Genomic DNA, 27,652 nt, shown 5'->3' on the forward strand with positions numbered 1-27,652 from the left:
CAGAGGCTGCCCCCTCCAGCCTGCAGGAGTCTCTTCCCACTGACTGGGTAGTGCAATGTACCCTCGCTCCAGCAGAGAGCCAGGGCAAGCGTTTCCTTTGCTTGGAACCTGCTTGCTCAAAGGCAGCGCGCTGGCTCCTTAGATATTGTCAGGCAGGGAGGACATGAATGTCCAGGATTCATTTATGGGCTGTGTTCTATATGAGGACAGACTAGATGATCACAATGGTCGCTTCTGATCTTGGAATCTAGGAATCTTTTAACCTCTACCCCCCCTCACCCTCAGGTTCATGAACTGAACTCTTCCAGTCATAGCCACACCTGACACCACATACAGTAAGTGCAGTTCCCAGGGCACTATGGCACCTGCAGGAATACAGCTGATTCTTAAACAACACACGCTTCCAATAATGAATATTACCCACCTATCACCGGAGCTGGAGATGGTCTCTGCACGATCTCATGTTTGGGATGCACCAACGGTGCAGCTTCAACTGGCAGAACCTGCTAGCAGCAGTGCCCTCCGCTAAGTGTTCCTGAATGTCATTAGGAAGACTAGGAAAGAGGTGCTGTGCTATGGGCCCCTTCCCAAGTGCAAATCTGAAAACAGGACTCCGAGGAAGACGGGCGGGGAGTGTGAAAGAACTCTGGTTACAGGTGAGTATCCTTCAAGTCTTCTTCAAGGGGCCTTTGCACATTCCCAGGACTTCTGCAATAGTTTAATATGCAGCACTCCTGCCTCCGAACAATGGGCTGCGAAGTGCTAGTTACACAGTGACCGTCACACTGCATTATAAACCGAGCATATGATCTGGCTACCAGACCAAGGGACTAGGGTTTTGTAAGGATGTGACTCGTGCTCCAAGTGGCAGCACTATAGATCTCAAAATTGGGGTATGGCTAAGGTCAGCCAAGGAAGCTGCCTTGGCCCTTATGCAATGTGATCAAAGCCCCACTGGGATAGGAACATAGGTCTGCTTGCACCACTCCTCAACACAAAGCCTTGCCCACGTACACAGGCACTAGGATGTGACTGACTTTTAGTCTTTCCCCAGAGGAGCCGCACAGGCTGGGTGATTCCTGAACTGCTCAGATCCATCCAGCTAGAGAGCTGAGGCTCTCCTGCTATCTAAGGCATGTAACTTTACCTAACCGGAGTAACAGTGCCATCTAGGAAAATACTGGCAAGTTAATGGATTTGTTAAAGTGGAATTCTGTCACCACCTCCGGGAGGAACTTGTGGTGTGGATGAAGAACCACTGCACACTTGTGGAGGGCTGTAAAAGATGGGTCAGCCGTAAGAGCTTGGTCTTCTAGCTGATGATATGGCCCCAAGGAAGCCTGTCTCAACTGAAAAGTGAAAAAAGGGTTATTAACCTTCCGTAACTGTTGTTCTTCGAGATGTGTTGCTCATGTCCAGTCCACAGAGGCGTGTGTGCACCACATGTGCTGCTGCCAGAGATTTTTTCCCCTCAGTGGTATTTGTAGGGCCAGCTCTAGCACCCTCTGCAGTGGTGCACGTATGCACCGCTATAAGGGTGCTGCTGGCCTGCCCTCCCTCTCCATTCCTTCCTACCAGAATGCCAACAGAGGGGAAGGAGGGTGGATCATGGAATGGACATGAGCAACATATCTCAAAGAACTGTAGTTACGGAAGGTTAGTAACCATTTTTTTTTCTTCGAATGCTTGCTCGTGTCCATTCGACGTAGGTGATCACAGGTAGTGCCCTCTAGAGGTGGGCCACGAGCTCATGGACTGCTGATTGCGATACTGCTCTGCCAAAGCCAGCATCATCCCGGGCCTGCTGAGTGATGGCATACAGGGACGTGAATGTGTGAACAGAAGACCAAGTCACAGCCCTGCAAATCTATATTGGAACTTGATCCAAGAAATCCACTGATGAAGCCTGCGCTCTTGTTGAATGGGCTGTCAGGGTGGAGGAGGCATGACCTTTGCCTGCTCATAACAAGTTCAGATGCAGGTGGTAATCCAGGAAGAAATCCCCTGGGATGAAACTGGCAAACCCTTCATTCACTTGGCGACCACAAAGAAAAGCTGCGTGGATTTCCCGAAGGGCTTAGTTCTTTCTATATAGAAGGCCAGTGATTGCTTGATGTTCAAAGTGTGCAGGTGTCTCGCTTAGCTAGAGCTGTGAGGTTTCAGAAAGAAGACTAGCAGAAAAACGTCCTGGTTGACATGAAACTGCGATACCACCTTTGGCAGAAATGCCGGGTGAGAACGCAGCTGAACTTTATCCTTGTAAAATACAACACAGGGAGGTTCTGATGTTAGAGCTTTGATTTCATAAACTCACCTCGCTGAAGTAATTGCCACAAGAAAAGTGACTTTCCATGACAAGTGAAGAAAGAGAGCAGGATGCCCTGGGCTCAAAGGGAGGCCCGGTGAGTCTGGACAATACTAGATTGAGGTCTCATGGGGCAACTGGGTCCCTGACTTGTGGAAAGAGCCTCTCTAAGCCTTTCAGGATTCTGACCGTTATCTCATGAGAGAAGACTGATCTGCCTTGGATATACAGGTGGAAAGCCAAAGTGGCCGCTAGGTGTACCCTGACTGAAGATAACACCAGGCCTTGATGTTTCAAGGAAGTAAGTACTCCAAAATGGAGTGTAATGGCATCTGGGCTGGGTGACCTGAACTGAAGGGTGTATCCCACTGCAATAATATTTAGCACCCACTGGTCTGATGTTATAGCCTCCCAAGCGGGGAGGTTAGGTAAAAGGTGGTTGGAAATGAAGGGGAGGTTTGGATCCTGGGTCAGGTCTGTTAGGCCGCCCCCTGGTGCACCCTCAAAAGGCCTGCCTGCCCCTGGGTGGGTAGTGGCCCGAGCCTGACTGAGTGGTGTCGGCAGGTGGTTGACCTTGACAACGCTTGTTAGACTCTGTTCTTTCTCTTGTAGGGCTTGCTCCTGACCTGGCCCATGAATGGATGCAGATGTTGGAACCTGAAGTGTTTCCTGGAAACAGATGAGATGTACAGACCTAGGTAGCGGAGTGTGGCCCTCAAATCTTTCAGCCCGTGCAGTGTGGCATCCATTTGGTCGGAAAACAGAGCTGGTCCATCAAAGGGGAGGCCCTGGATGGACTATTGGACCTCCACTGGCAGGCCGGATGACTGCAGCCACGAGGCCCTTTGCATCGAGAAGGCTAACACCACTGTTCTGGCCGTGTCAGAGGCTGCCAGGAGAGAAGCTCAGGCAACTGATTCGCCCTCTTCCAAAATAGTCACAAACTCCTGGGGCAAGGAGTCAGCCAATTTGGCCATGGAATGCCATATATTATAGCCATATCTTCTCAGCAGGGCCTGCTGGTTCGATATGCAGAGCTGGAGGCTAGCAGTCAAATCTTTCTGCCAAAGAGGTCAAGCTTCTTTGTGTCTTTGTTCTTGGAGGTTAAGCTTGACTGCCCATCTGTCTCTTTTGTTGGTGGCTGACATGGCCAACAATCCCGGGGATAGGTGAGAGTACAGATATTCAAACCCTTTGGCGGGCATATATTTCTTCTTGACCCGCTTGGACGTAGGGGGCATGAGGCCTTAACAAATTTAACAACGGGAATGGCCACTCTAGAAGGGGCTGCTGCTGCTGCTGCCAAGATATCAAAGAGTGCCTCAATGGGCTCCATCAGCTCCTCCACTCCTAAGCCCAAATATGTGGCTGCGCTCTGAAATCATCCTGCGGGACACAGTGGACAGCTCCACCACCATCTCATCGAGTGATGATGATGATGAGGCAGGTAAGGGTAGAGTGGGTGACTGTTCCTCTGCAGCTGGGGTAGCTTCCTCCAAGACTACCAATGCCACCTCTGCAGCCTGGTCAGGCTCATAGTCCAAGTCTGGGGGCATGCGCAACACTGTCGCCAAGCTTCTCTCAGATGCCCCTGTGACCAAATGTTGCACCTGTGACCCTAGGGCAGGAAAGAATCCCCATGGGTTCCAGAACTGCCATGGTCTGGGCCAGGGGGAAACCTGCTGCTGTAGCTGGGTTCACTTGATCCCAAATTCTACAACATCAAAGCTTCTTTGCACAGCTGGCTGGAATGAGCACAGCCTGGCTTGCTCACATAAAGCACTGTTGTTGTGTGGTCTCTGACTGCTTGCACCTCTTTGCAGTGCAGTCGAAGAGAGAGCCCAGTGGATTATACTCTCATTTCTAATATGATGGCATGCAGATTCTTCTCCCAGGAATTCCAATGACCATGAATTGCCACGTTTCTGTAATGAGACACCTTATTCCAAGCTTAGCCACTGACCTTCTGAAATTAGTAGTTTTTTCTAGTCCTCTGGTAGAGACAGAATAGGTCAACCATCTCCCATAGGTGGTACTGGCACCTAAACATTACTGCTTGGTAGCTGGACACAAGGCTGAGGAGGAAACTTTTCTAGCCATGGCATCTAACTTTTAGCCCTCTCTCTTCAAAGAGGTAGCGTGGATTTGGCCTTTCTTTGATCTTTGAGCAGCAGCCACCACTACCCGTGAGTCTGGAGTGCATGAAAGAAGGGAAACCCCCCATGGGAAGATGGTAGAGCATCAGCTTTCTTCGACACAGATAGACCAGATGCTAGGTTCAATCGGATTTTTTTTCCAGGTTGCAACAAATGCTCTTGGAGCAGAAGAATCTTATTTTTGGAGGACAAGTCCACCATAATGAATACTGAGGTGCCATCTCATCCACAGTTATTGACTATAGCCACCCTTCCGACCAATTCATGGAACTGCAGAGCATCTTCTTAAGGAGAAGCTGCCAAAGAAACACAGATATTATCTGGAGAGATCTGAACAGCCGGATCCATGTTTGTCTCCTGGAGGTCAATCAGTTCATCAGTTTCTTCTCAGACAGTATGTACAGGACCAATAACGGAGGCAGTTCCTCAAGTAGAAGAGACTGACCCAGCGTGATTCCCCTTAAGGAGAAGGTTCACTGATGCTTGTCTTTCTGTAGTTGTGATCATAGCTAGGTTAAGGCCAACATGGCCGTCTGGCCCAGGGTGGTATCTCTCAGTCCTGCCAGTACTCTGTCTCAAATTATCTATCATAATATTCCAGCAAGGAAGGTTGCTGGCCTATGTGCCCTCTGGTTCATGCCTCAGGAGGCAACTTCTCCAGAGAGGAAGACAAAGGAGGAGGAACTGGCCCAACTGCCTGTGGTTTTGTCCCTGTATCTTTCTGTCCTGAGGTCACTGTGCCCTCCACATCACCCTGTGACATGCAGCTGGGTTCTGAGGAGCAAGGTGAAGTCGCAGAGCTGATCCAGCAGTGTACAAGCTAGCTAAGGTGGTACGGGGAATCTGGCAAATCTGAGTCACAGATCTGGCGAGGCCCCCAGTCTGTCTCTGACTGTGGCTGGGGGGAATGGAGGTGGCCAGAATGCAGCACCCCATTTATATCCTTACCCTCACAATGGTCATGAACAGAAGGGGGCGCAAGAGTGCTCCAACGGGCACCATTTTGAGATGGTTCAACAGGCCCATATTGCACCGTCAGTCAGCGCATCCCATGTGCAGAGTCCACTTGAAGCTAAGTGCTCAGCATTACATAGTGTGCTCCGTCGCAGATCTCAAGGGCTTTACAGAAGTGGGGAAACACTATTCCCACTTTACAGAGGGGCGAGGCCAGAAGTCCCCAAACTGTGGGGTGTGCCCTGAATGTTCAGTGGGGCACGGCCAGACCCAGGCCAGCCCCCACAGTGGGTGGGGAGGGAGCACCTCCCAGCCCTGCTCTGCTGTGGGCCCGGATGCAGCTTCTGCCCCTGACTGCAGCCACCCACTTCAGCCCCCGGGCCACGGCCTCTGGCCACCGTAGCCCTGCTCTCAGCCCCAGGTGGCGAGGAGGCACAGATGGGGAAAGGAGGGGGTGTGGGGTAAAAAGTTTGGGGATCACTGAGCTAGCCCATCACAGCCAGTGCTGTCCCACCAATCTGCCCACAAGGGTCAGTGTAGCAGCCCCCGCCCTTCCTTCTGCTCCCTGGCTGTGTAACCTGTGTTGTGGGGGGACACACACATGCAGTCCAACATGGCAACTCAGATTCCTGCCATCAAGCCAGACAAGGAGGAGGTTCCTCTCTGAGAACAGCAGGCCTGAGGGGAAACATATGAACTCATCTGGTCCCTCAGCTGCTAGCCAGGGCAGGATCACTCCTACAGTGTGTTCTCCAGTGCGCTGGTCCGTCTCATTTTAACTGACCCAAGTGATGGAGAAAATTCCACAGTCAGGGGTAGATCTCACCACTTCCTCTCCCTGGTTTTCATTCTGTTGTTCCCAGTTAAGCTTCTACACCACCTGCTATAATTTCTCTCCTTGCTGCTTGCCACCCTTCATGCACTTGTGCATGCCTGCCACCGACTGACTGTAGCTTTGTGATACGTATTCATTTATGGCAATCCTTCCTCATACCCAGACGCTGCAACTCCTTTCCAATTTTTCTGACAGCGAGGTGCCCGACGACTCATGACATACTGTAAGTTTAGAATAACAGGGCCCTTTGCAGATAGTTACTACCATCTTATGTATGCAGCCCAACAATGCTTTGGCTATTGGCTGCTATATTGCATTCTAATATCTGTCTCAACTGCGTTCCACTAACTTCCCTCATTACCTAACTGCTGCTTTCCCACGCCCTGCATCTCCCTCCCATGGAATAGTTGTGCTTTGGGTCCCGCCCTCCAACCCCCAATGCACTCACTCCTTGTTTTCCCAGGATATCATATTTTATTTCCCATTTCCTCTGTGTCCCTCTGTAAGGCTCTCTAAGTCTTTCCCTGTCTATCTGTTTGATTCTACCCTCTCTTTATATCAGCAGCCCAGGTGTAAGTTTAGTCAAGGCCAAAGAGTTCCTCAGGCTTGGTGAGTGGTTCTCTTCCTTCTACTTCTCCATTGGGTAAGCACCTGTCTTTCCTCATTGCCAGCATGGTAAGATCCCAGCCGCCATATCTAAGCCCCCACTTGCGGACCAGAGCCAGGCCCCTCCTGGTTGATGAGAGCCAGTACAGAACAACTGACACAAACTACTGAAAAGTCATCATTAGCGACTCCCTTTCTCTCAGAAGAGACCTTGCCAGCCCACTCTGAAGACACGAGTCAACATGATCAAAAGAAATCCAGTAGCTGATGCATAAAATCCTTCCAACTATCGTCCTGCCTCTGCCTTGCCTTGCCTAGGCCAGCTCGCTGAGAAAGTAACTATGACCAAGATCCAACATCAGAGGACACTGCTGGAAACCTGGGACTCTTTGCAACCAGGCTTTAGAGTGGGACACAGAACAGATACCACTCTGATGGATGTCCTCCTCAGCCACAAGAGCTGTTCAGGGATGCATCCTGCAGACCTTCCTCTTCAGTATTACATGGGACCACTTGGGGAGGTGCCGAGCAATATATCAACAACGTTCAGCTGGACATTTTGTTTTGTAGCATTGCAACCAGCACAAACCAGAAGGATGCCACAGCGCCTCCAAGAGATCAGCACCAGAAGGAGAGCAGCTGACTCAAACCAAGCTCAGACAAAACCCAATGTGATGCTGCTGAGAAGGGAAAACAACCTAAAGAAATATCTGAAACCCAAAGCAGCTCCCTCCCATCCATCTGCCTTCCATTCTTAACTGCTGCTAAGCCTCAAGGTCTGTACTAACACTGGATAACTAGGCAGTGAGTTATGAGACTTCTCCCCTTTCTCCCTAGGATAACGGGTGGAATAGAAAACCCTATTAGACAGACAGACACAGGACACATGCATACACAATTTTTCTGTTTGCAGTATAACTAGCCTGTCCTGAGGAGCTCCCTTCTGCTAGCAGAGATGCCTGTGTGTGTTTTCGGGAGATGATTACACCTAGGTGATTAGAATCCATCCCCCAAATCCTATTATAATCCAGTCAGCAATATGATTGCACCACATGGCCCCACTGTTCTCCAGCATCCTTATTTTTCAACCCTCTTTTAATTGAAAAAATTACTCTAAATAAATACATTGAAGCATAAACCAAGCCATTCACAGTTCATGCTAGAAGCAGCAGTCTTTTCTCTGGTGCAATTTCAATTAAAGCAGGCTTTAATTTAGACTGCATGTGAGACAGAGATCTGAATTTAGTTTGGCAAACGCAGCTCTGGGCACATGGCTCCTATTAAGAATGTCCATCTGGATCTTCCACAAAGGCCCCATGCTTTTTTGCATACATTTGGAATGATTTATCATGTACAATACAGAGGCACAAGTTCTTCCTTCCTTCCCCACAACTGTTTATAAGTGGTTGTAATTCCAAGGTGGTAATCATAAACTACAAGTTTGTACAGGTCTCCGGAATGCCAATATATTCCTAAAGGAAGATTCTAATCACATTTCTGGGGGAAGGATACGTTATTGAACAGAACGATGCAAAATAATCTGCTTCCCAAATTTACATCATATTTAATCCTCTTAACTCCTGTGATTTACCATGTAATTCTGTACGGAGCCTCATTTATATTCCTAGCATGAATGACTTGTAGCACTGTGTACGTTTGCGTATGAACATAAAATTTTATACTATTTGGAAGCCCCTTTCTTACAAAACAGCATCGGCACTGATCAAATAATCAAACACCCATTGTTTCCTCACAGGTCTCTTAACAGGCATTTGTGTGGTGTAGTCCGGAACACACCTGCTGATTTGTGTTTTAATTGATCCAATTGATACCAGGAGTTTTAAACGGACATTGATGTGATACAGATTTTTCTACAGTGTTTCCATCTCTACGCAAGATTGTTAAAACTGAATGCTAACATGGCCCGGGGGAGGGGCCCACGGCACCATCTTGCCCTCCCACTTTTTTCCTGCCTTAAGGGCAAGCGATGGGGGGGAGGGCAGAGAGGAGGGAGTGGCGGGAGGAGTCTTGGAGTAGAGAACAGGCAGGGCCACAGGGGGAGGGGCAGAACTTCAGGGGAGGGGAAGCCACGGTCCCGGTGGCCCCCCCACTTCTAGGGAGCTTGCAGTGCTCCTGGGCGTAGTCTCCCCAAACAACAGACTCACATGCCACCTATGGTTAAACTGATTGTATAAGAAATCATGTATGAAATCACATCACTTTTTTCCCCTTAAAAGGAAATCTTCATTTTCTCCCTATACAGAGCTGGGAATGTCCCTTTGTAACTCAACTTCTGCCTAGTTCAGAATGGCAGGGAATCTGGGACTTGAAGAAAGAGCCCTATCTGCATTGAATTAAGTACAAAACTTTGCCTGGGATAGCAGGAGGGAGTGCGCATGGGCTCAGATATTTAATTGATGCTGACAGAGTTATCATGCTTCGATGCTAGCCCCTTGGTCCAGCAGCTGTGACCTGGTCTAAAGATGCGCACGGACATCGCTGGGGCCGGTTAACCCTACTCCAAGGCATAGGGGCTTGAGAGACGGGTGGCAAACTAGTTGGATTCAGTCTCCTTTTATCTTTTCACAGGGTAGAGGGGACTGGATAACAAACTGGGACTAGAACTGGGCCGTGGAGCTTTTCATCCTTGGGTGACTGACAGTTAACATTCTATGGCTATCTGGGGTTTACATGAAATGAATTCGGGTTCAATCTAGTTCCCAAAGGACAAACATCCATTCAAACCATTTCCACTGGCCTCCTTGACATCAGACTCAAGAGAGGCCAATGACTGAATAGGTCCTGAAGAACCCTCTCACCTCTGGAGATCAACCTTCCATGTCAGGGTGAAGCACGAAGCTAAAGGGAGTGCGGGGGGAGGGTGGTGGGAGATCTGCTGCTGCCTGCGCTGGACTAGTTCTGGGGATACACGAAGGAGTGCAGTGGCCAAGCTGTTGATACAGAACCTTGCACAAAGCTTAATTTTAAATTAAAATATTTCAACAGGAGAGTGTGTGTGTGAGGCAGATATGTGGCTGCGGGGAGCAGGGAAGGAAAGAGTGTAGTGGAAGATGGTACCAAAAGCAGGTGAAGGGAATTAATGACTAAAATCAGGCCCTCAGACTAGATCCGACTGAAGCGTGCCAGGAAGCCGATGGCTGAAATCTGTGTGCGGAGCACTGGGCATTCTACAGCCACTGTCCCATTCAATACAGAAATAAAATCCAGTAAGACGACCGATGGCAGTAGGCAATGTTCTATCTTGACCTATGCAGCTGGGCCAAGCCCACTGTTCCCATATGCCACCGGACAGTTGAGAGCAGCTGAAGTATGCTCACTAAAAGTCCCAGGAATTGGGCATCTTGAGAGGTGTGTGCACAGGAGGATTGGGGGCCTCAGCTCTGGACCATGTCCCCAGTTGGTCCAGCAGAGCCCAAACCTGTTGACCTTCGGGGCCTGGTATAAACTCATTTCTCTTGGCTGGTGCTCAACAGCGACTTAGTTTCAGTGGGCATCTGAGTCTGCTTCTCAGTTGGTAACTAATTCTGTGCTCGCGTTAGTGTCTGTACAGCAGCCACAGATGTTTTTAAACAATGAAAAATAAACAAGTGCTGGCCCAGGGGTCTCTGCAGACTGCACTTCCACACTGAAGACAACGACAGCTGTGGACTGCATTTTATAGAATTTCAGGGTCTGCAGGCCTGTAGAAACGTTTCCACTTCAGAACCCACCCATTACCAAATCCAATGCTGCGCAGAAGATGGATGTCATTGTTTACTATGACTTGTCAAGCACATGGAGTTCAACTACCTAACCATGGACATAAAGACACCAGGAAAAATAGTCTCCTCTTTCATGTCTTGTATTTGGATTTCCCAGCAGCCAATAGTCTGTCTCCCAGGGCAGTAAGGTGGCAGGAGAGGGAGGAAAGCTCACCTTTGATGGTGCTGAGGATTTCTTGGACTCTGTGCGGCTCGTTGCGGTCTGGCCTGCAGCTCGGTGTGATCTCCAGCACGTAATCAGGACCATACTTTGTGAAAAACTGTAAGGAAAGAGAAAATCAGCAAAGTCGTCACTGTGCAGGGCAGAAATGATTGGGCTGAGGTTCAAGGAGAGCTCTCCTGAGAACAATGCAGTGGGGGAAGTGTTTGTGGTGGGACTTGTGGTAGTGGAGGCAGACTCCCATTTCATTGTCTACTAGGTTCCAGTTGTGCTCCTGATAACCCAAATAAAGAGCTTTTGTCTGTCTCTAGTTTAGTGGCTATTTCCCCATCTCTGTTAAGGAGACGGGTTTATTCTGAGCTCTGCCACTGATCCACTCAGCTGTAAAATACCTCTCCCCTCCAAGGCGGCTCACATAGATTGACTAATGAATGCATGTTTCTATGCAGTCTCTACTTGCTTCAATTCTACAACTGCTCTAACAATTCAAGTTTCATCTATGAGCCGTATTTCACAGCACTGCAGCTGTGAATATAATTTTTTTTTTTCATCCCCTTTGGCACACCTGGAAAATCCATTTAGCATTGTTATATCACACACATGGTTACCTGCACACCTGCCTGTATTAAATGAGAACACACAATTAAAGCAACACACTGGCTGGATTTCCTTGTTCTAGGAGTGGTGACACTTTGAACCTATCCCTTTGCACAGCTCTATTATGATACATTCTTTCACTGGTGTGATCCCAGCATGCTGGAAGATGCTACATCAGATATGAAACACGGTAAGGAAAGGGGCTATGCACGCCTCTCCATACAACATGCCACAGATGTGCACCTAAGTTGATAGGAGAAAAACTGCAGTTTTTCATATTAATACAGAATACCATAAATTACTGCATGTGTGACACTGTTTCATGAGCACACACACCGAGCACAGAACCAGACACAGGGAAGGTTTTAAAAATTCAGCTGGTTTTAAATTAAGTGTGTGCAAAATGTATATATCTGAATTTAAAATTAGCCTAAAAGTTGGCCCATTTACTTTATTTAGTGTTTCTAGCACTGAAGATGAGAAATAATTAGGCATGCAGGAATCATGCATTTTATTCTATAAAATCAAGGGAAAGCCAAATTCGCTCTCCTCCCACACATGGTTAAACGACACAGAGTTCTGGTTTTACATTGTTACCATAAGAAAAGTGTCATTTGGCAACTCGAGCGGCTGAGATCCCCCATTTATCCACTAAGAGGCAGAGCACAGGCAGCAGCCTCGGCAAGAAGTGCCAATGGTGGCACCAAATTTTAACGTGGATCACCATCCCGTCCCCTAGGAAACGAGCCCCAGATCACATAGACCAACCACCCAACACACAGCTAAGCCTTTCATTCAGGTTGTTATTGACTTGGGCAGGATGTGAGCCTGTGACAGAGGTGAAAGGTTTTGTTCTTCATTATCACTCTCCTAAAACCACCTACACACAGGTCCTATGACTGTGGGATACAAACACGGATAGCTGTGTTCTAAGAGAAGTGCTGGATGGCTTTACAGCGGGACAAAATTGGCTTTGGTCTTTATTTAATCCTCCATTAAAGGATAAATATCACATATCAGAGGAAGTTGCAGAATCTCTTTCATCACTTCATGCCCTCATTTCAAGCCCATAAAACAATACAAAAGGACCTATAGTCATGCTCACAGCAATGGAACAGCAGACTGAAATACTGATCTTCCCAGTCATTTAGACTATAATTTGAGCACTCTGCCTGTATGAACAAGACACATGGATTCCTCAGAGTGTGAGAGGAGTTGAAGGTCATGAAAATGTAAAGGTCATTTTTCCTAGGGGTAAAATTTTCAAAAGTGCTTAAATCCGATTTTCAAAAGAGACTCAGGCCTAGATTCTGAAGGGTATTTACGTGTTAAACTCCCATTGATTTCCATAGGAGTAAGAAGCATCAAAACCCTTCAGGATGTGGGTCTAAGAACCTAAGTCATTTTTGAAAATTTTAACCTAGCTCTTCAATAAAGTCTAAGATTTGATTTATGGTCCGAGTGTCATAATTCGGTAATTTCTATCATAGGCATACCGTAAATGTATACAGCACCTTCACTAGTAACATTATATTCTGAATGCTCCATGGTTGTTACAGAACGCTACTCTCCTAGTGGCTACTAAGGTTAAAGTTACAATACAGTTTCCATGCACATCTACTTTTCGCATGTCCACAAGTTTCTGAAATAGTCGCCTTTAGAGAAGTGGACATTCTCCTTGGTTGGTTTGTGTCCTGAGGTGAATTTGGAAAGGGTTTGTGTTCATGTTGTGGGAGAACTATGAACATTTTTCCCATGTAAAAATCATTCTTACCCTGCTTAATAGGGCTACAGCAAAAACAACTGGCACTGGAGTGGAACAGAGGTCTATCTAGAGCAGTGGGTTCAACCTTTTTTCATTTGCAGACCCCTAAATAATTTCAAATGGAGATGCAGACCCCTTGGGAATCTTAATCTGCAGACCCCCAAGAGTCCGCAGCCCACAAGTTGAAAACCGCTGGTCTAGAGCGTTTGATTGGTTTGAGTTTGCACAGGAGCTTAGGGCAAGGCATGCATTAGCAAGTTACTCTAAGGAATTTACACATTCAGCTGAAAAAACTGGTAAGTTCCATAAAATCTTTTAATTTCATTTCTTTAAACGAAACATAGGAAATAAAATGCCAACACTGCAACATTAGGGTTGCAGAGAGAAGTCACAAAAAGTTAGAAAATGCAAAGGTTATGGTTCTAACAGCAATGTTGCCTCAGTTGTACTATTTTCTATAAAAGTATATCACGATTTATGACAGAAGTATAACATGCCCAAAAAAAAGTCATGGGCAACAACGAGGATAGTATTGTTGTCAGAGCCTTAACTTTTGCATTTCCAGTCTTTAACACCACATGAATACACTTTTGTGCAATTAATTTCCAAAGTGCACACTGCTGTTTATTGAAATAATGCGTTTTTTTGTATTTAATAACCAATATCCCAATCCTGCAACTGGCTTCATGTGCAGACAGCTCCAAGGACTGTGTGTGGAGGCAGAACACATCAACACAAGAGCTTGCTCAACTGTGCTAAGTTATTTTCTGTTTTAGAAACAATTTGTGAATTTTAAAATAGCTTTTTTAGGTAAGCACAGAAAAGCAATGTCTAAATAAATGCTCTCAGCCACTTCTCAATTAAACATGCAGTAAACAACACATGAGAATATGCTTATTTCTGATGAGCTTTGGAGGACAAAGTGAAGGAAGACACCCCCACCCCAAAAAAACAAATTGCCATTTTTGATTCTCTTTGAGATGGGGTATTTTATGAGACTTAATGTTTCTAAACCTGGTACAAGCAACCCAGTCACACCAGCCATCTTGGGATCAATCCCTCACAGGCTGAATGATCTCCAAGGAATGGTTTTCAAGGCATCGAAAAGACTCATTTTGGTTTTTCACTTGGCACAACAAGGACAACGTTAAGAGAAGGGAACTTTGTGCTTCAATAACGACAAAAACAGATGCCTTCATTTGGCTTCACATTCATATATCCTTGGCAAAAAAAAAACCCACGCCTTTGATGTTATAAATCCAGATTTTTAAAATTGTGGGTACAAAAGCTGTAGAAATAATCAGGTGCAGAAATCATCTGGTGCACAATTCTAAAGATCTGCATGGGGAAAAAATCGGAATGGTGCCTAAATGAAATAAGAGCAACGTGTGTCTCAGTTTGCCTCCCGGAGCCTTCCTTATTAGTCTCACCGGAGAGTCACACCTATGACACTTCAATGACAGCTGTTACAATTTCATTGCTGCTCATTCTAATTGATGGAAAGTGTGGATGGAATAGGAGTGATGCCATGGGAGACTGGAAGTGGGAGCTGCTGCCAGGAAGGAAATACAGAGGGAGAAATGAAAACATTCAAAGACAAGGAAGGATGGTGAGAAACAGTGAAAGGACAATGGGGAATGGAGAAATAAAAGGGGTAGAAATAGCAGTGCCCCTAAGAGGGAGGAAGCCAAATGCGACATCAAGTTGCTGGATAAAACAACAACAAAAACCTTTAATTACTACTGAAAAGGCCAGATTCTGTCCTTGACCTTACTGCAAAATTCTCCTTGACATCGACAGAAGACTGCAGGAGATGGAGAGGAGCACAGAGTCCTACACTTACCACCTGGCCCATTATATTGCCAACCCCAAGCATGCAAAAATCATGAATCTGGCCTCTCGAAACCGTGAGATTATTTAAAACCATTAAATGTGGGTTGTTTTCATTTGCCTTCAGGTTTCGGAGTCTTTAGGGGTCACATTTTCAAGCCTCTCTCTACAACCAAGAGAGCTAGAAACTTAGTTTTAAATGAAAGCTGAGCTCCTGTCATAGCCACATGACTCCAGGCGCTGGAGGGCTTTAAGAAAAGCACCAAGTATCACAAGATTTAGCAACACTGCCGATTACAATTGAAATGAAATTTGTCACTCTCTATTGAATGAGCTGGACACCCCTGAATTATGGGGACCGGTACGTAGCCAGTTGTTCCACTTTCAACTGCTTCATGGTGATGTGCTTCAGCAAATGTTCCATCACAGGCCATGAACTCTTAACTGTTCCCTCAGAAAGGACAGCAAAGCCAGCGTTTGTATAGCAGGAAAGTGGCCCCTGGATTACATTCAGCCTGCTCCGATTAAGGAATTCCATGCTTATCTGAAAAGGCTGCCCAGCCTGACAGCTTGATTTCCAGGTTTCAGTTAATCAGAATAGGAGTTCCTATTTAAAGCAAAGAAAATAAGAAATCAGGAAGTGCCAGCCCTTGTTTCTCTGTAGAGGTGTTGACAAGCTATTAAATCATTACCAGTTCCTTGCCAGCAGCAGCAGAATAAATCTGGGAACCTGACAAATGGACAGCAGCACTGTGCACACAGACATATACACAGAGAAAGTACATGCTGTTATCTCATAGCTGTGTAAATATTTCAGATGACATTTCCATTAGATCCAAGCCAGTTTCCCACCAGTGTGACGTGGTTTTTAAATCTGCTTCCACCCGCTTACAATAAATATGCTAACCTGTCCCTGAAGTACAATGCAGGCAGCCTGGATTAGCCGACACAAAGATTACGACGCGGAGGCATGCACAGAACAGAATGGGCAGAGAGGCATGAAAAAGGACAACTCCCAGAAGACATTACAAGGTTAATGTCACATGATGAGATTTTTCTTTTTCTTCCCCCTACCATTTAATTACTGAAGAGACCAGAAGGTAAACTGTTACATATCTGCTCTAAGTAAACTGTTACGTATTCGCTCTTACACTGGAGTGAGGAGAGAATTGTTGTTATTTTGGCGACTGAATCGCCTGTGAAGAAGTTAAGTCTGCAGCGCACAAAGGGGAAAGACGCTGTCAGACTTAAGGAACAATGGAATAGAAACGATCTTGAATTATAGATTACTTAGATTACAATAGCATCTAGATGCCCCAACTAAAATCAGTGTCCCCTTGTGTGAAGCACTGAACAAGTATACAGTAAGATAGTCTGACAAGCTAATGATTTAAATAGACAAAGCACACAAAACGTGGGAGGGGAAACTGAGGCACAGAGCGGGGAAGTGACTTGCCTATAGTCAGCCAGCAGGTCAGTGGCAGAGCTGGGAAAAGAACCCAGGTCTTCCGGCCCCTGGCCAGCACGCTACGCACAAAGAGAGGAACCTGCTATGGTAAGAAACAAGAGGTAATTTTAAACTAACCAACTGAGAGGGCAAGACTGAGGTGAGTTGGTCAGAGCTTCCCGGAAAGTAAGAGGGAGTGTGTGTGTGTGTGGGGGGGAGGGGTTTGAAGATAAAAAAGACCTGAAAGAGGCAGATGACGTGCTCCTCCACCTCCTGGAGCCTCTGCATGCTTTGGAACTGCCAAATCCTCCAAGACCATAGGTGTAGTTTGACTTCTAGATTGGGGGGCAGCTTCAGCCAGACCAACGGGGCCGTGTATGGGGGGCAAATTCTGTGCCTAGCCGAGGCCTGCGGTTGGGGGGCAACACCCCCCTATGCGCCTCCCCATTAACTATGCCAATGACCAAGACGCATATTTACAGTCTCCTAACTTACCGTGCTTTGTAGGGCAAATTTTAGCCTGCACAAACCAATCTACCAGATAGATCTTTGTGGTGTAGTAGAATCTTGAAGGGGAACACTGAAACCCCTAGATTATTGGGGATATAGATTCCAGAGTTTGCTAAGCCAGGTCCCCTTATTACATGCAGCTTGCGAAGGGCGATTCCCTTTTAACAACAGGTTCAGTTCACCCACAGGAAGTAGAGGAGAATGAGGGTGGCCAGCCTACTTCCCTGAGGGCTGACAGCTCAGCAGGACTTCCGTGCATAAAGACATCTGCACATAAGCTCTTAGGTAGAGAAGTCCTGGCCACCCACACATTCCTCCATTTATCAGCGAAGTGAGCCTGCATTTAAAGAGGAACCTCTTCTCTACTCCAGCAGGGGAGAAGAGTCTGAAGCTTTATTTCGGATAAACTCAGAGGTTAGCATAAATGGTAGTTTTAAGGTCCTGTTTCCTCTAGACCACGGGGTGGCTTTGTAAACCTCATGGGAATCCATATACATTAAATCCAAACCCTCTTTGATGGTATCCTGGTGTAAGGGTGTTCAGGTTTGCTGCCCCTCTCCAAAGCACCAGGCCATAAAGCACGTCCATTAAGAATAAATCTGTATGGCCGTTGGTGGAATAAAGAACAGGAGAGTCCTTGAATTACAAACGCAGTATGATCTGAGTGCTCTATGGTGTAACGCTGCACACCCATTCCAAGTACAGGCTGCATCACAAGAGTGAGCACTAGGCAGACTCAGGGTTCAGGCATCCAGGAGATGGATCTGTGACAGTTACACACCCGGTGCTCTAAGTCCAGCCCTCCCAGTGAGCTCAGGCAAATGGTGCACAGCCATCCTCAGCTTCAATCCTGAGGTGCACAGTGCAACGCTCCTGGCTGACCTGAGCCACCTGGCCACTCTGATCAAGATGGAGAATCATACCAGGCCTTTGTGTGGAAGATGAGGGTAACTGCTCTCTGCTCCAGCTGATGTAAATTAGCTGGTGGGATGAGTTTGGCTAGCCTTGCTGTACTCCAAACAATTATGCACCGAATCCATGGTCAGTACATAAATGGAGTATTGAGTAAATTAAGGGTTAAACCTAAAAGAGCCAAATCAAAATGCAAGTCACCTCACCTTGCCTACGGAAAACAACTGGTCACATGCCACTGGAGTCTCACACAGCACTTCACTGTGAAGAGTTGGAGAAACAAGAGAATGCATCAGGGCGTCTCCTGCACTCTAAACTTTCTCCCTTTAAACGAAAGGTGGTTCTCCAGCCATGCAAGTATGGGCTTTTCCCCCTACTGGCATTTGCAGCTGAGGTGCCTCTATCTAGAAATGCATGCTGCCTACCTCTCCCATCACAGGCAGTTCCTGTAGGCACCTAGGACACTATTATTTTGCCTAGCAAGTCAACAGGCCTCACTTTTTGTCCCTTTATCTGCGCACCAGCACTACTGATATGCTAAAGCAAAAATGCACACAGCTCTGGAGACAGGGTTTCAGCAATGAGCCTCCTAGGAGAAATTAGTGCTAATATGAATTGGCTTCTATCATCTTCTGAAACTATGCTCTGACTTGCTTCCTCTTGTCAGTGCTGGCGATAAGTGCTAGATTTGCAGCCCTGGAGAATGAAATATCTGTTCTTGGGAGAAGCACCAGGTGGGCAGCAGTTGTATAAGCAGTCCCACAATGCCTCACAGCCTGGAGGGGCCATCTCTAGGGTAAAAGGTTTCTTCAATACACACGATTACTCAGATCAAGCCACAAACATGCTAGCACCTGCAGCAAATCCCCAGCCAGTATTTTATCGACAGGCCATGACTAGTGAAGGGCTGATCACGGAAGACTCTGAGCACCCAAAGCTGAGATTCTCTGCTGATTTCTCCAAACTGGGCTGAAAGTCTCATGAAATTCCCAGTGCTTTGTACTGTTGATTGGATTGGGAATATTGTGAGGAGAGAGGCTGGAATCCCTGCCCTGAGTCATTTCTGGCTGGAACCAGGAAAAGCAAAAGCAGAACAGCCATAGTGAAAGGGAAAATAAAACAGTTCAACTGTACTGTCTCAAACCTTTTGGGTAAAAGTGCTGAAGTAGGGTAGGTGTGTCTTGCCAACACCTAAACCTCACTCTCAAATCATCTCTTCCCTTGGAAAGAAAATTCAAAGCCCAGAGCATTGCTGAGTATATGTATGGAATGGGAACATTGAAAATAGGTAAGGACAAGATCTGCTAAGAAAGATGGAGGGAATGGGGCATATTCACCAGTTGAATGGACCCGCTACATTCAACAGGCAGAAAGGGGCCTTTACTTTTTGCTTTCCTATCTCATTACACTGAAGAATGTTCGAGTGACAGAGCAGACTCCGCATCTCTCTTCTTTCACAATCTCCATCAAGCCGAAACTGCCTGTACATTCCTTCGGTAAATGGACTCCATTTCCTCGGGCCTCCTGACTGGACAGTAGTTCTAGATTTCCAGCCACCTTGTGTGCGAGAATGACTGGTTAAAAGTCCTAGCCAATACACAAACCAGTCTTTCCACAGCTCCACTCGTTTATCAGTCTTGGCTATTAATTTCCCTGACAGGTCAACAATTCCAGTCAGCAACGTTTCCAGCCGACTGTTCTTCCTCTGAGTGACAGGCGGATGCATCAGTTCCTGCATTGGCCAAGGGTTTGTAAAACAATGGCTGGAAAACACCACCGAGCCACTTCCTGCTGTAAGTGCCGTGTTTGTGTTGGCTGAGGGAGGCAGCATGTGACCGTTTCTCTCGCCGGGGTTTGCAGGAGAATTTGCCTGCAGTGAGTGAGAGGAAAAAAATGAAATAAAAACAGCCCGATCCTCCCGGTGCCAGGAGGGTTTGTCTGCAGAGGTGAAGGCGATGGAACATGGGGCATTTCAGAATGACGTTTGGCTTTTTTAAAAATAAACACACGTGGCATGGTCTGTCCCAGGATGACCATCCCCAACACATGACATTTCAGAGGGGGCAGGGAACATTTACTCCACGGGATGGAAACTGTCCCCATCTTCTCCCTGCCCGTGCAGTGGACACAGCCCTGGATTTGTAGACGCTGGAGAATTCACCTTTGGATTCAGGTTGCATGTAAAGGGGAATATTGGTGGCTTCAGGGTTATAAAGCTGACAGAGAGGGAAAGAATTTGCCTTCAGGATGTTAGACTAACCAGACATTAGAGAGACGAGGTGGCTGAGGTAATACCAATTTCTGCTGGCAGGAGAGACAAGCTTTTGAGGGGAACAGAGCTCTGATGGGTGCATGGAAACTTCATGGATTGACAGTTGGCATGTGACTTATCCAGTGACAACACAGACTGGCCAACCCCAAAGCACTTCGGGATTCCAGATCTAGTCATGACATTTGGGGAACTCAACCATGAATTGAAGTCCAGGAGAACCTGTGATCTGAGAGCCCAGCCCCCAGCACAGGTAGTCGGACATGGACAATAGCACAGTCCTGCAGTGCAGGAAGCCATCCGCAGAGACGAAAGGAAAACAGGCCCAGCTGCTTCATTCCATGGGTGACGATGATCTGGGAATAGCTGTGACTGAAACCAAGTAAAACCAGGGTAAACACTGAAACCAGAACTGCACCTGCTTATGCCAGGGTGCGAACATGGCCTCAACTCTCTTGAAATGGTGGGTAGCATAAGTAGAGGGCATCTGCTTCCTCTTATGACCTCCTGCTGTTGCGCTTCCTGAGCTGACCCCATCTCCCCCACACTTGGCAGCAGGTACATTACTAATTTGGCAAACCCACTGGATGGGCACATAAATTCAAGCTGCATTTTGCCACTAGACATACACCCACTGTTTAACTTGCATCACTGCCGACCTTGGCCCAGAGACATCCCTGGCAGCTGCACACTAACATCATGTTTGAGTTTGGTCCCAGATTGAATTCCCTACAATTAAGTCAACGAACCCTAAGAAGTCTACCATGTAACTCACTATGAAAGGCAGCTGGATGTGTGAAACCATTGCCTAGAGAGAGAGCTGCAACCGCCAGCGTGACTCCACTAGTCCAGCTCACAATCACTACCCACAGGTCAGGATGCACAGGAAGCATCAGTGCAAACCTCTCATTCAGCAGTCACGTTAATAAACGCTAATCTGGCTAAACCCCTCCCCCTCTCATCGCTCAAACCTTTCTTCCAGCCCCTCCTCAACGCCCAACACCCTGCCCCAGCAAAAACGAAAAGCTCCTTTCCTTTCCAAGTTACCGTATGCACAGGTCACTTGGGCCTCGGCAACAAACAAAAGTTGCCCCAGTGTAAACTTTAAAAGTGGATTTGAGTTAATCTGGTGCAAGCCCCAGTGTGGGCACACCTCAATCAATTTGCAACTTGCTTGGACTGATTTAGGGCTTGTCTACACAAGAAATTTCTCTACAGTTAAACAGGGAGAATGCCTTGTGTCAACAAGTCCCTAGTTTACATCAGTGAGGAGCTGTCTGACCCTAGCTCTCCACCTCTCCTCCCCATGCAGTGGCACCCGCCGAGCAGAGGAGAGGGGGAGAACCGCCAAACCACCCTTGGATTACTTCCCCCTCTGTACACCCACACTGTAGAGCTAATGCTGGCAAGCGGCGCTGGGGCTCGCTGAGCTGGGTGAGAGCAGACGCTGCAAAGCCCTACCCAAGTGTGCTCATCCCACTACACCCACGCTGGCGTTGCCCTCCCCTGCGGGGCACTGGGACCACTGGGGGTGTATCCCAGGGACTTTTTAATGCAGTGAGCCGAGTTAGAATCATAGAATCATAGAATCATAGAATATTAGAGTTGGAAGGGACCTCAGGAGGTCATCTAGTCCAACCCCCTGCTCAAAGCAGGACTAACCTCAGCTATATCATCCCAACCAGGGCTTTGTCAAGCCTCAGCTTAAAAACCTGTAAGGATGGAGATTCCACCACCTCCCTAGGTAACCCATTCCAATGCTTCACCACCCTCCTAGTAAAAAACTTTTTCCTAATGTCCAACCTAGACCTCCCCCTGCAACTTGAGACCGTTGCTCCTTGTTCTGTCATCTGCCACCACCGAGAACAGCCTAGCCCCATCCTCCCTAGAACCCCCTTTCAGGTAGTTAAAAGCCGCTATCAAATCCCCCCTCACTCTTCTCTTTTGCAGACTAAACAAGCCCAGTTCCCTCAGCCTCTCCTCATAAGTCCTGTGCTCCAGCCCCCTAATCATTTTGGTTGCCCTCCGCTGCACTCTCTCCAAATTGTCCACATCTTTTTTGTAGTGGGGGGCCCAAAACTGGACACAGTATTCTAAATGCGGCCTCACCAATGCCGAATAGAGGGGAATAATCACTTCCCGTGACCTGCTGGCAATGCCCCTCCTAATGCAGCCCAATATTCCATTAGCCTTCTTGACAACCAGGGCACACTGCTGACTCATATCCAGCTTTTTATCCACCGTTACCCCCAGGTCCTTTTCTGCAGAGCTGCTGCCCAGCTCGTCGGTCCCCAGTCTATAGCTGTGCATGGGATTCTTCCTTCCTAAGTGGAGGACTCTGCACTTGTCCTTGTTGAACCTCATTAGATTTCTTTTGGCCCAATCCTCCAGTTTGTTTAGGTCACTCTGTATCCTATCCCTACCTTGCAGGGTATCTACCACTCCCCCCAGCTTAGTGTCGTCCGCAAACTTGATGAGGGTGCAATCTACCCCATCCTCCAGATCATTAATAAAGATGTTGAACAAAACCGGCCCCAGGACCGACCCCTGGGGAACTCCGCTTGTGACCGGTTGCCAGCTAGACATGGAGCCATTGATCACTACTCGTTGAGCCCTATGCTCTAGCCAGTTCACTATCCATTTTATAGTCCATTCATCCAACCCATACTTCTTTAACTTGCTGATAAGAATACTGTGAGAAACCGTATCAAAAGCTTTGCTAAAGTCAAGGTATATCACATCCACCGCCTTCCCCACATCCACAGAGCCAGTCACCTCATCATAGAAAGCAATCAGGTTGGTCAGGCATGACTTTCCCTTGGTGAATCCGTGTTGACTGTTCCTGATCACCTTCCTCTCTTCCAAGTGCCTTAAAATGGATTCCTTAAGGACCTGCTCCATGATCTTTCCAGGGATTGAGGTGAGGCTGACCGGTCTGTAGTTCCCCGGATCCTCTTTCCTCCCTTTTTTGAAGATGGGCACTATATTTGCTTTTTTCCAGTCCTCAGGGACCTCCCCCTGTTGCCACGAGCTTTCAAAGATAATAGCCAATGGCTCTGAAATCACCTCAGCCAACTCCCTCAGCACCCTCGGGTGCATTGCATCCGGCCCCATGGACTTGTGAATGTCCAATCCTTCTAAATAGTCTTGAACCTGTTCCTTCAGCACTGCGGGATGTTTGCCTCCTTCCCATTCTGTGCCACCCAGTACAGCAGTCTGGGAGCTGATCTTGTCTGTGAAGACAGAGGCAAAAAAGGCATTGAGTACCTCAGCTTTCTCCACATCCTCCGTCACTAGGTCGCCTCCCTCTTTCTTTAAGGGGCCTACACTTTCCCGAATCTTCCTCTTGTTGGCAACATGCCTGTAGAAACCCTTTTTGTTCCCCTTCACGTCCCTTGCTAGCTGCAACTCCAATTGTGCTTTGGCCTTCCTCATTTCATTCCTGCACGTTCGAGCAGTGTTTATATAATCCTCCCTAGTCATCTGACCAAGCTTCCACTTCTTGTAAGCTTCTTTTTTGCGTTTAAGTTCGCCAAAGACTTCTTTGTTAAGCCAAGCTGGACGCCTACCATATTTGCTATTCTTTCTGCACATCGGGATGGTTTGCTCTTGTGCCCTCAATAAGGTCTCCTTAAAATACAGCCAGCTCTCTTGGGTTCCTTTCCCCCTCATATTAGCCTCCCAGGGAATCCTGCCCATCAGTTCCCTGAGGGAATCAAAGTCCGCTTTTCTGAAGTCCATGGTCCGTATCCTGCTGTTCCCCTTTCTTCCTTTCATCAGGATCCTGAACTCTACCATCTCATGGTCACTGCTGCCTAGGTTGCCACCCACTTCTACTTCCCCTACCAAATCTTCCCTGTTTGTGAGCAGCAGGTCAAGAGAAGCACGGCCCCTAGTTGGTTGCTCCAGCACTTGCACCAGGAAATTGTCAGCGACACTCTCCAAAAACTTCCTGGATTGTTTGTGCTCTGCTGTATTGCTCTTCCAGCAGATGTCAGGGTGATTGAAGTCTCCCATGAGAATCAGGCCCTGTGAACTGGAAACTTTCCCCAGTTGAGTAAAGAAAGCCTCATCTACCTCATCCTCCTGGTCTGGTGGTCTGTAACAGACACCCACCACGACATCACACTTATTGTTCTTGCTTCTAAGCTTAACCCAGAGACACTCAACTGACTTATCTCCAGTTTCATACTGGAGCTCAGAGCAGTCATAGTGCTCTCTTACATACAGTGCAACTCCTCCCCCTTTCGCCCCTGCCTGTCCTTCCTGAACAGTTTATACCCATCCATGACAGCGCTCCAATCGTGAGAGTTATTCCACCAAGTCTCAGTTATTCCAATCATGTCGTAGTTTCTTGACTGTGCCAGGACTTCCAGTTCCTCTTGCTTGTTTCCCAGGCTTCTTGCATTTGTGTACAGGCACTTGAGATAAGTAGCCGACTGGCCTACTTCCACAGTATGAATCGGGAGGCCTCCCCTGCTGCCCCCTCCTCCTTCTGCTTCCATGCGGTGTCCCTCTTCCCCACTAACCTTCGGGCTTAGGTCCCCGTCCCCCGTCAAAACTAGTTTAAAGCCCTCCTCACTAGGTTAGCCAGCCTGTCTGCGAAGATACTCTTCCCTGTCTTTGTTAGATGAATCCCGTCTCTTCCTAGTAGTCCTTCTTCCTGAAACAACATCCCATGATCGAAGAATCCAAAGCCCTCTCTTCGACACCACCTGCGTAACCACGCATTTACTTCCACAATGCGACGGTCCCTACCTGGGCCTTTTCCCTGAACAGGGAGGATGGATGAGAACACCACTTGCGCTTCAAACTCCTTTATCTCTTTTCCCAGAGCCACAGAGTTGGCTCTGTGAGTGCCTTCCAGTGAATTGTGGAAATGTCTGTCCTTCTGGGCACAGAGGGAGTTGTAAAGCGCCACTAGAGGGCTAGCAGCACCCATGTGACTGCACCTGCAGTCTCACTGGAAGGTGGGCAAGTTACCTGCACCCAGGCTCTCGCCTAAACCCTCAGTTCGGCCAGCGAGGTTGGGTATAAAGCACTACCACACCTCAGGTGGGAGCTGTCCGAGAGCGGAGGGGCCAGGATAGTAGTAACACGGTAGTAAGAGCTCAAGTTCACTCAGCAGTGAAGACGCAGTGTTGCTTCTTTTGACCTTGTGTGATGAACAGGACATACAGCACGTGAAGGAAGCCTGTCAGCCCAAGTGTGGATTGCACGGGATGGGCAGATCATCTCTGCACTCTGGCCATCCTGCCTATAATGATCTTGCAGCATCTAAAGATAACCGTCTTTAATTAGTTGTCAAAAGCGGCTAAGAATCCCAGGAGGCGGGGGTGGTGGGAGGATGTTCTACTGCTCTACTTCCAGAGCTTTCCACCCTTGGAAACAGCTGCCCATCTCTTAGGGTTCAGCTGCAAAGCGCCTGAGATTTAGGAGTGGTGTTTCTTTGGAAGCCTGGTTTTAAGTTATCTGAATCTGTTAAAACTGTGTCAAGAAAGTGGACGTTTTATCGCTGCTGCAGCCCTATTACAAAACCTTTTTGCCAGACAGACTCAGCCAAGCAGGGTTGGAAATTGCCAAGTACATATTGCTAGTTAGTTAGGATAATATCATTCCTGTCATTCTGACATCACCAGGAGGTTTGCTGTGCAGTAGTCCAATTTCAAAACACTGAAGATCTTCCTCCCAAGGGAAATTCAAACACACCATTACCCACCATCCTGCAGATTAAATGACAAACTTTAGGAGGGAGGAGTCATTCCCAGACTTACCAGGAGCAGCTGCACACTTCACATTTATCCACAAAAAAGTGTATTTATAAAACCACAACTTAAATTTGGGGGGGGGGGGAGGAGGAGAGAGGGAGAGATAGAAAGGTAAAGGAGCCAGGAGGGATTTACTGGTGGAGCAAAAGCAAGTACCATATTGAACACCAAAGAGGGGGTGACGATGTCTCTGTATGCAAAGGGTGTAAACACAAAGGACAGTCTGGTCCAAGCGGGGTTGGGGGGTAGTGGGATGAAATTAAACAAAGGGAATCAAGCAGAGTATCTGAGCATTTTATGTCATGGAAATCTTTTCGGAGGAAAATTTTCCTAAGGCAAGGGGTGGAAACCTCAGTACTTCCATCATCTAAAACTGAATAAAGCCCTAGAGAATCAACTGAAGGGAACATTCGTGCAGTGGTCAAAGTTTGCTTTGGCAGGGAGGGCTAGATAAGACCTACACCAGTATGTTTCCCTCCTGATTTTCCCAAATGTCTAATTTCAGTGAGCCTGGTTTTTACAGAATCCATTAGTGATTGTTACTAGTCCAGCTTTACCTTCTGGTAACCTTTAGTCTTGCTATGCCACTCCCACTAAAATGTTTTCCATGCAGAGAGTGATCTAAATGCTACAGGTGCACTCCTAGGTTTATTTGTTTTGAAGAGTGGGCCCAATGCCACTATACTCTATGCCACAGGGCTAACTAGCCCCTCTTCAAATGCTGGCTGTATCTAGCAGCGCAGTTCTTAGGGACGGTAGACATGAGGAAGTTGCACTGGTTTAATTTAAAGTGATTCAATTAAAGTAGTGCAAACACTCATCAATTTATACCTTACTTCTATGCATTTATTTTATGGATATGATTTTTCCACAGGCCCCCTGCCTCATTCCCGTGAACAGGATGGCTGGTGCTCTGGAGATAAATCGGGTTGTACTCTGAAGAAGGCTGTTGTTTGTAAGACCCCTGCATCATTTGTTGCAGGAGCTGGAAGGTGTGTTGTGAATGAGGGAGGGGATTGTGGGAAGAGAAAGGCGTCTGATTAACAGAAGGGCTGAGTGCTCGCAGCTGCAGCTGAAATCACTGGGAGATGTGCTTTGAAGTACAAAGTGCTATATAATGCTAAGTAGTCTGAAAAATTAGGTCCTAGGAATCTCACATTGAACAGCCACAATTTACTCTCTCTGTGGCTCATAAAAAAACCTAGAAGGCAGGGGTCCTGCGGAAAAAACAACATGATCATGTAACTAAAGATTGCATCGAGTGTATATACACAAGGGGGCTGAAATAACTTTGCATAGTTACAGGACAGGAATAAGAGAGACCAGCCCTCTTCCAGTGAGCTGAGACAGAAAGGAAACTTCATTTGTAGTTCAGTAGAAGGCAAGTCACAGGCATGCTGCATTGTGGTTAGAATGAAAAGCTCTCCCAGTTGGCGGGCAAAAAAGAGGACTTCAGAAGGGGGCTCCCAACTTCCCCTCACCCTCAGCAAACAGTTTCATTTTTTCTAAATGCAAGCTCCCGGGCTAGCCCGCCTTGGAGGTAGAAGGCGGCTAAGCAACAAGGAGACACTAGAACAATCCCCAACACACACACAAGAAACACAAAAAGGGCTCCATGATGCTAACAATCAGGGCTTTGTGATGGCTTATTTTTTTGTCGTCCTAAATGCAATTCTCTCTCTTCCCCACCCCAAACCCCTTACATGCTCTTGGAAAGGCAGGCCTCCTGTTCGCTCGCTCCTAGGAGCATCGGGGC

General features: G+C 47.4%; 1 protein-coding gene across 6 annotated transcripts in view; it reads right to left on the reverse strand.

Moving 5' to 3' along the window:
- The window catches only part of HDAC8 (histone deacetylase 8), an 84,702-nt gene that overhangs the window by 10,989 nt on the left and 46,061 nt on the right, over positions 1 to 27,652 (reverse strand). For all 6 annotated transcript variants that reach the window (XR_010919758.1, XR_010919757.1, XR_010919759.1 and 3 more), the window contains exon 10: positions 10,793 to 10,898. Coding sequence is in view for 3 of the 6 variants with exons in the window: in XM_067548520.1 (XP_067404621.1) it covers positions 10,793 to 10,898 (106 nt within the window). In the remaining 3 variants the exon portion in view is untranslated. The remainder of the gene's footprint in view (positions 1 to 10,792; positions 10,899 to 27,652) is intronic.

Source organism: Emydura macquarii, unplaced genomic scaffold, assembly GCF_026122565.2.
Source record: "Emydura macquarii macquarii isolate MOO-44397 ecotype Brisbane River unplaced genomic scaffold, CSIRO-AGI_Emac_v2 contig_1253, whole genome shotgun sequence".
NCBI classification, from domain to species: Eukaryota; Metazoa; Chordata; order Testudines; family Chelidae; genus Emydura; species Emydura macquarii.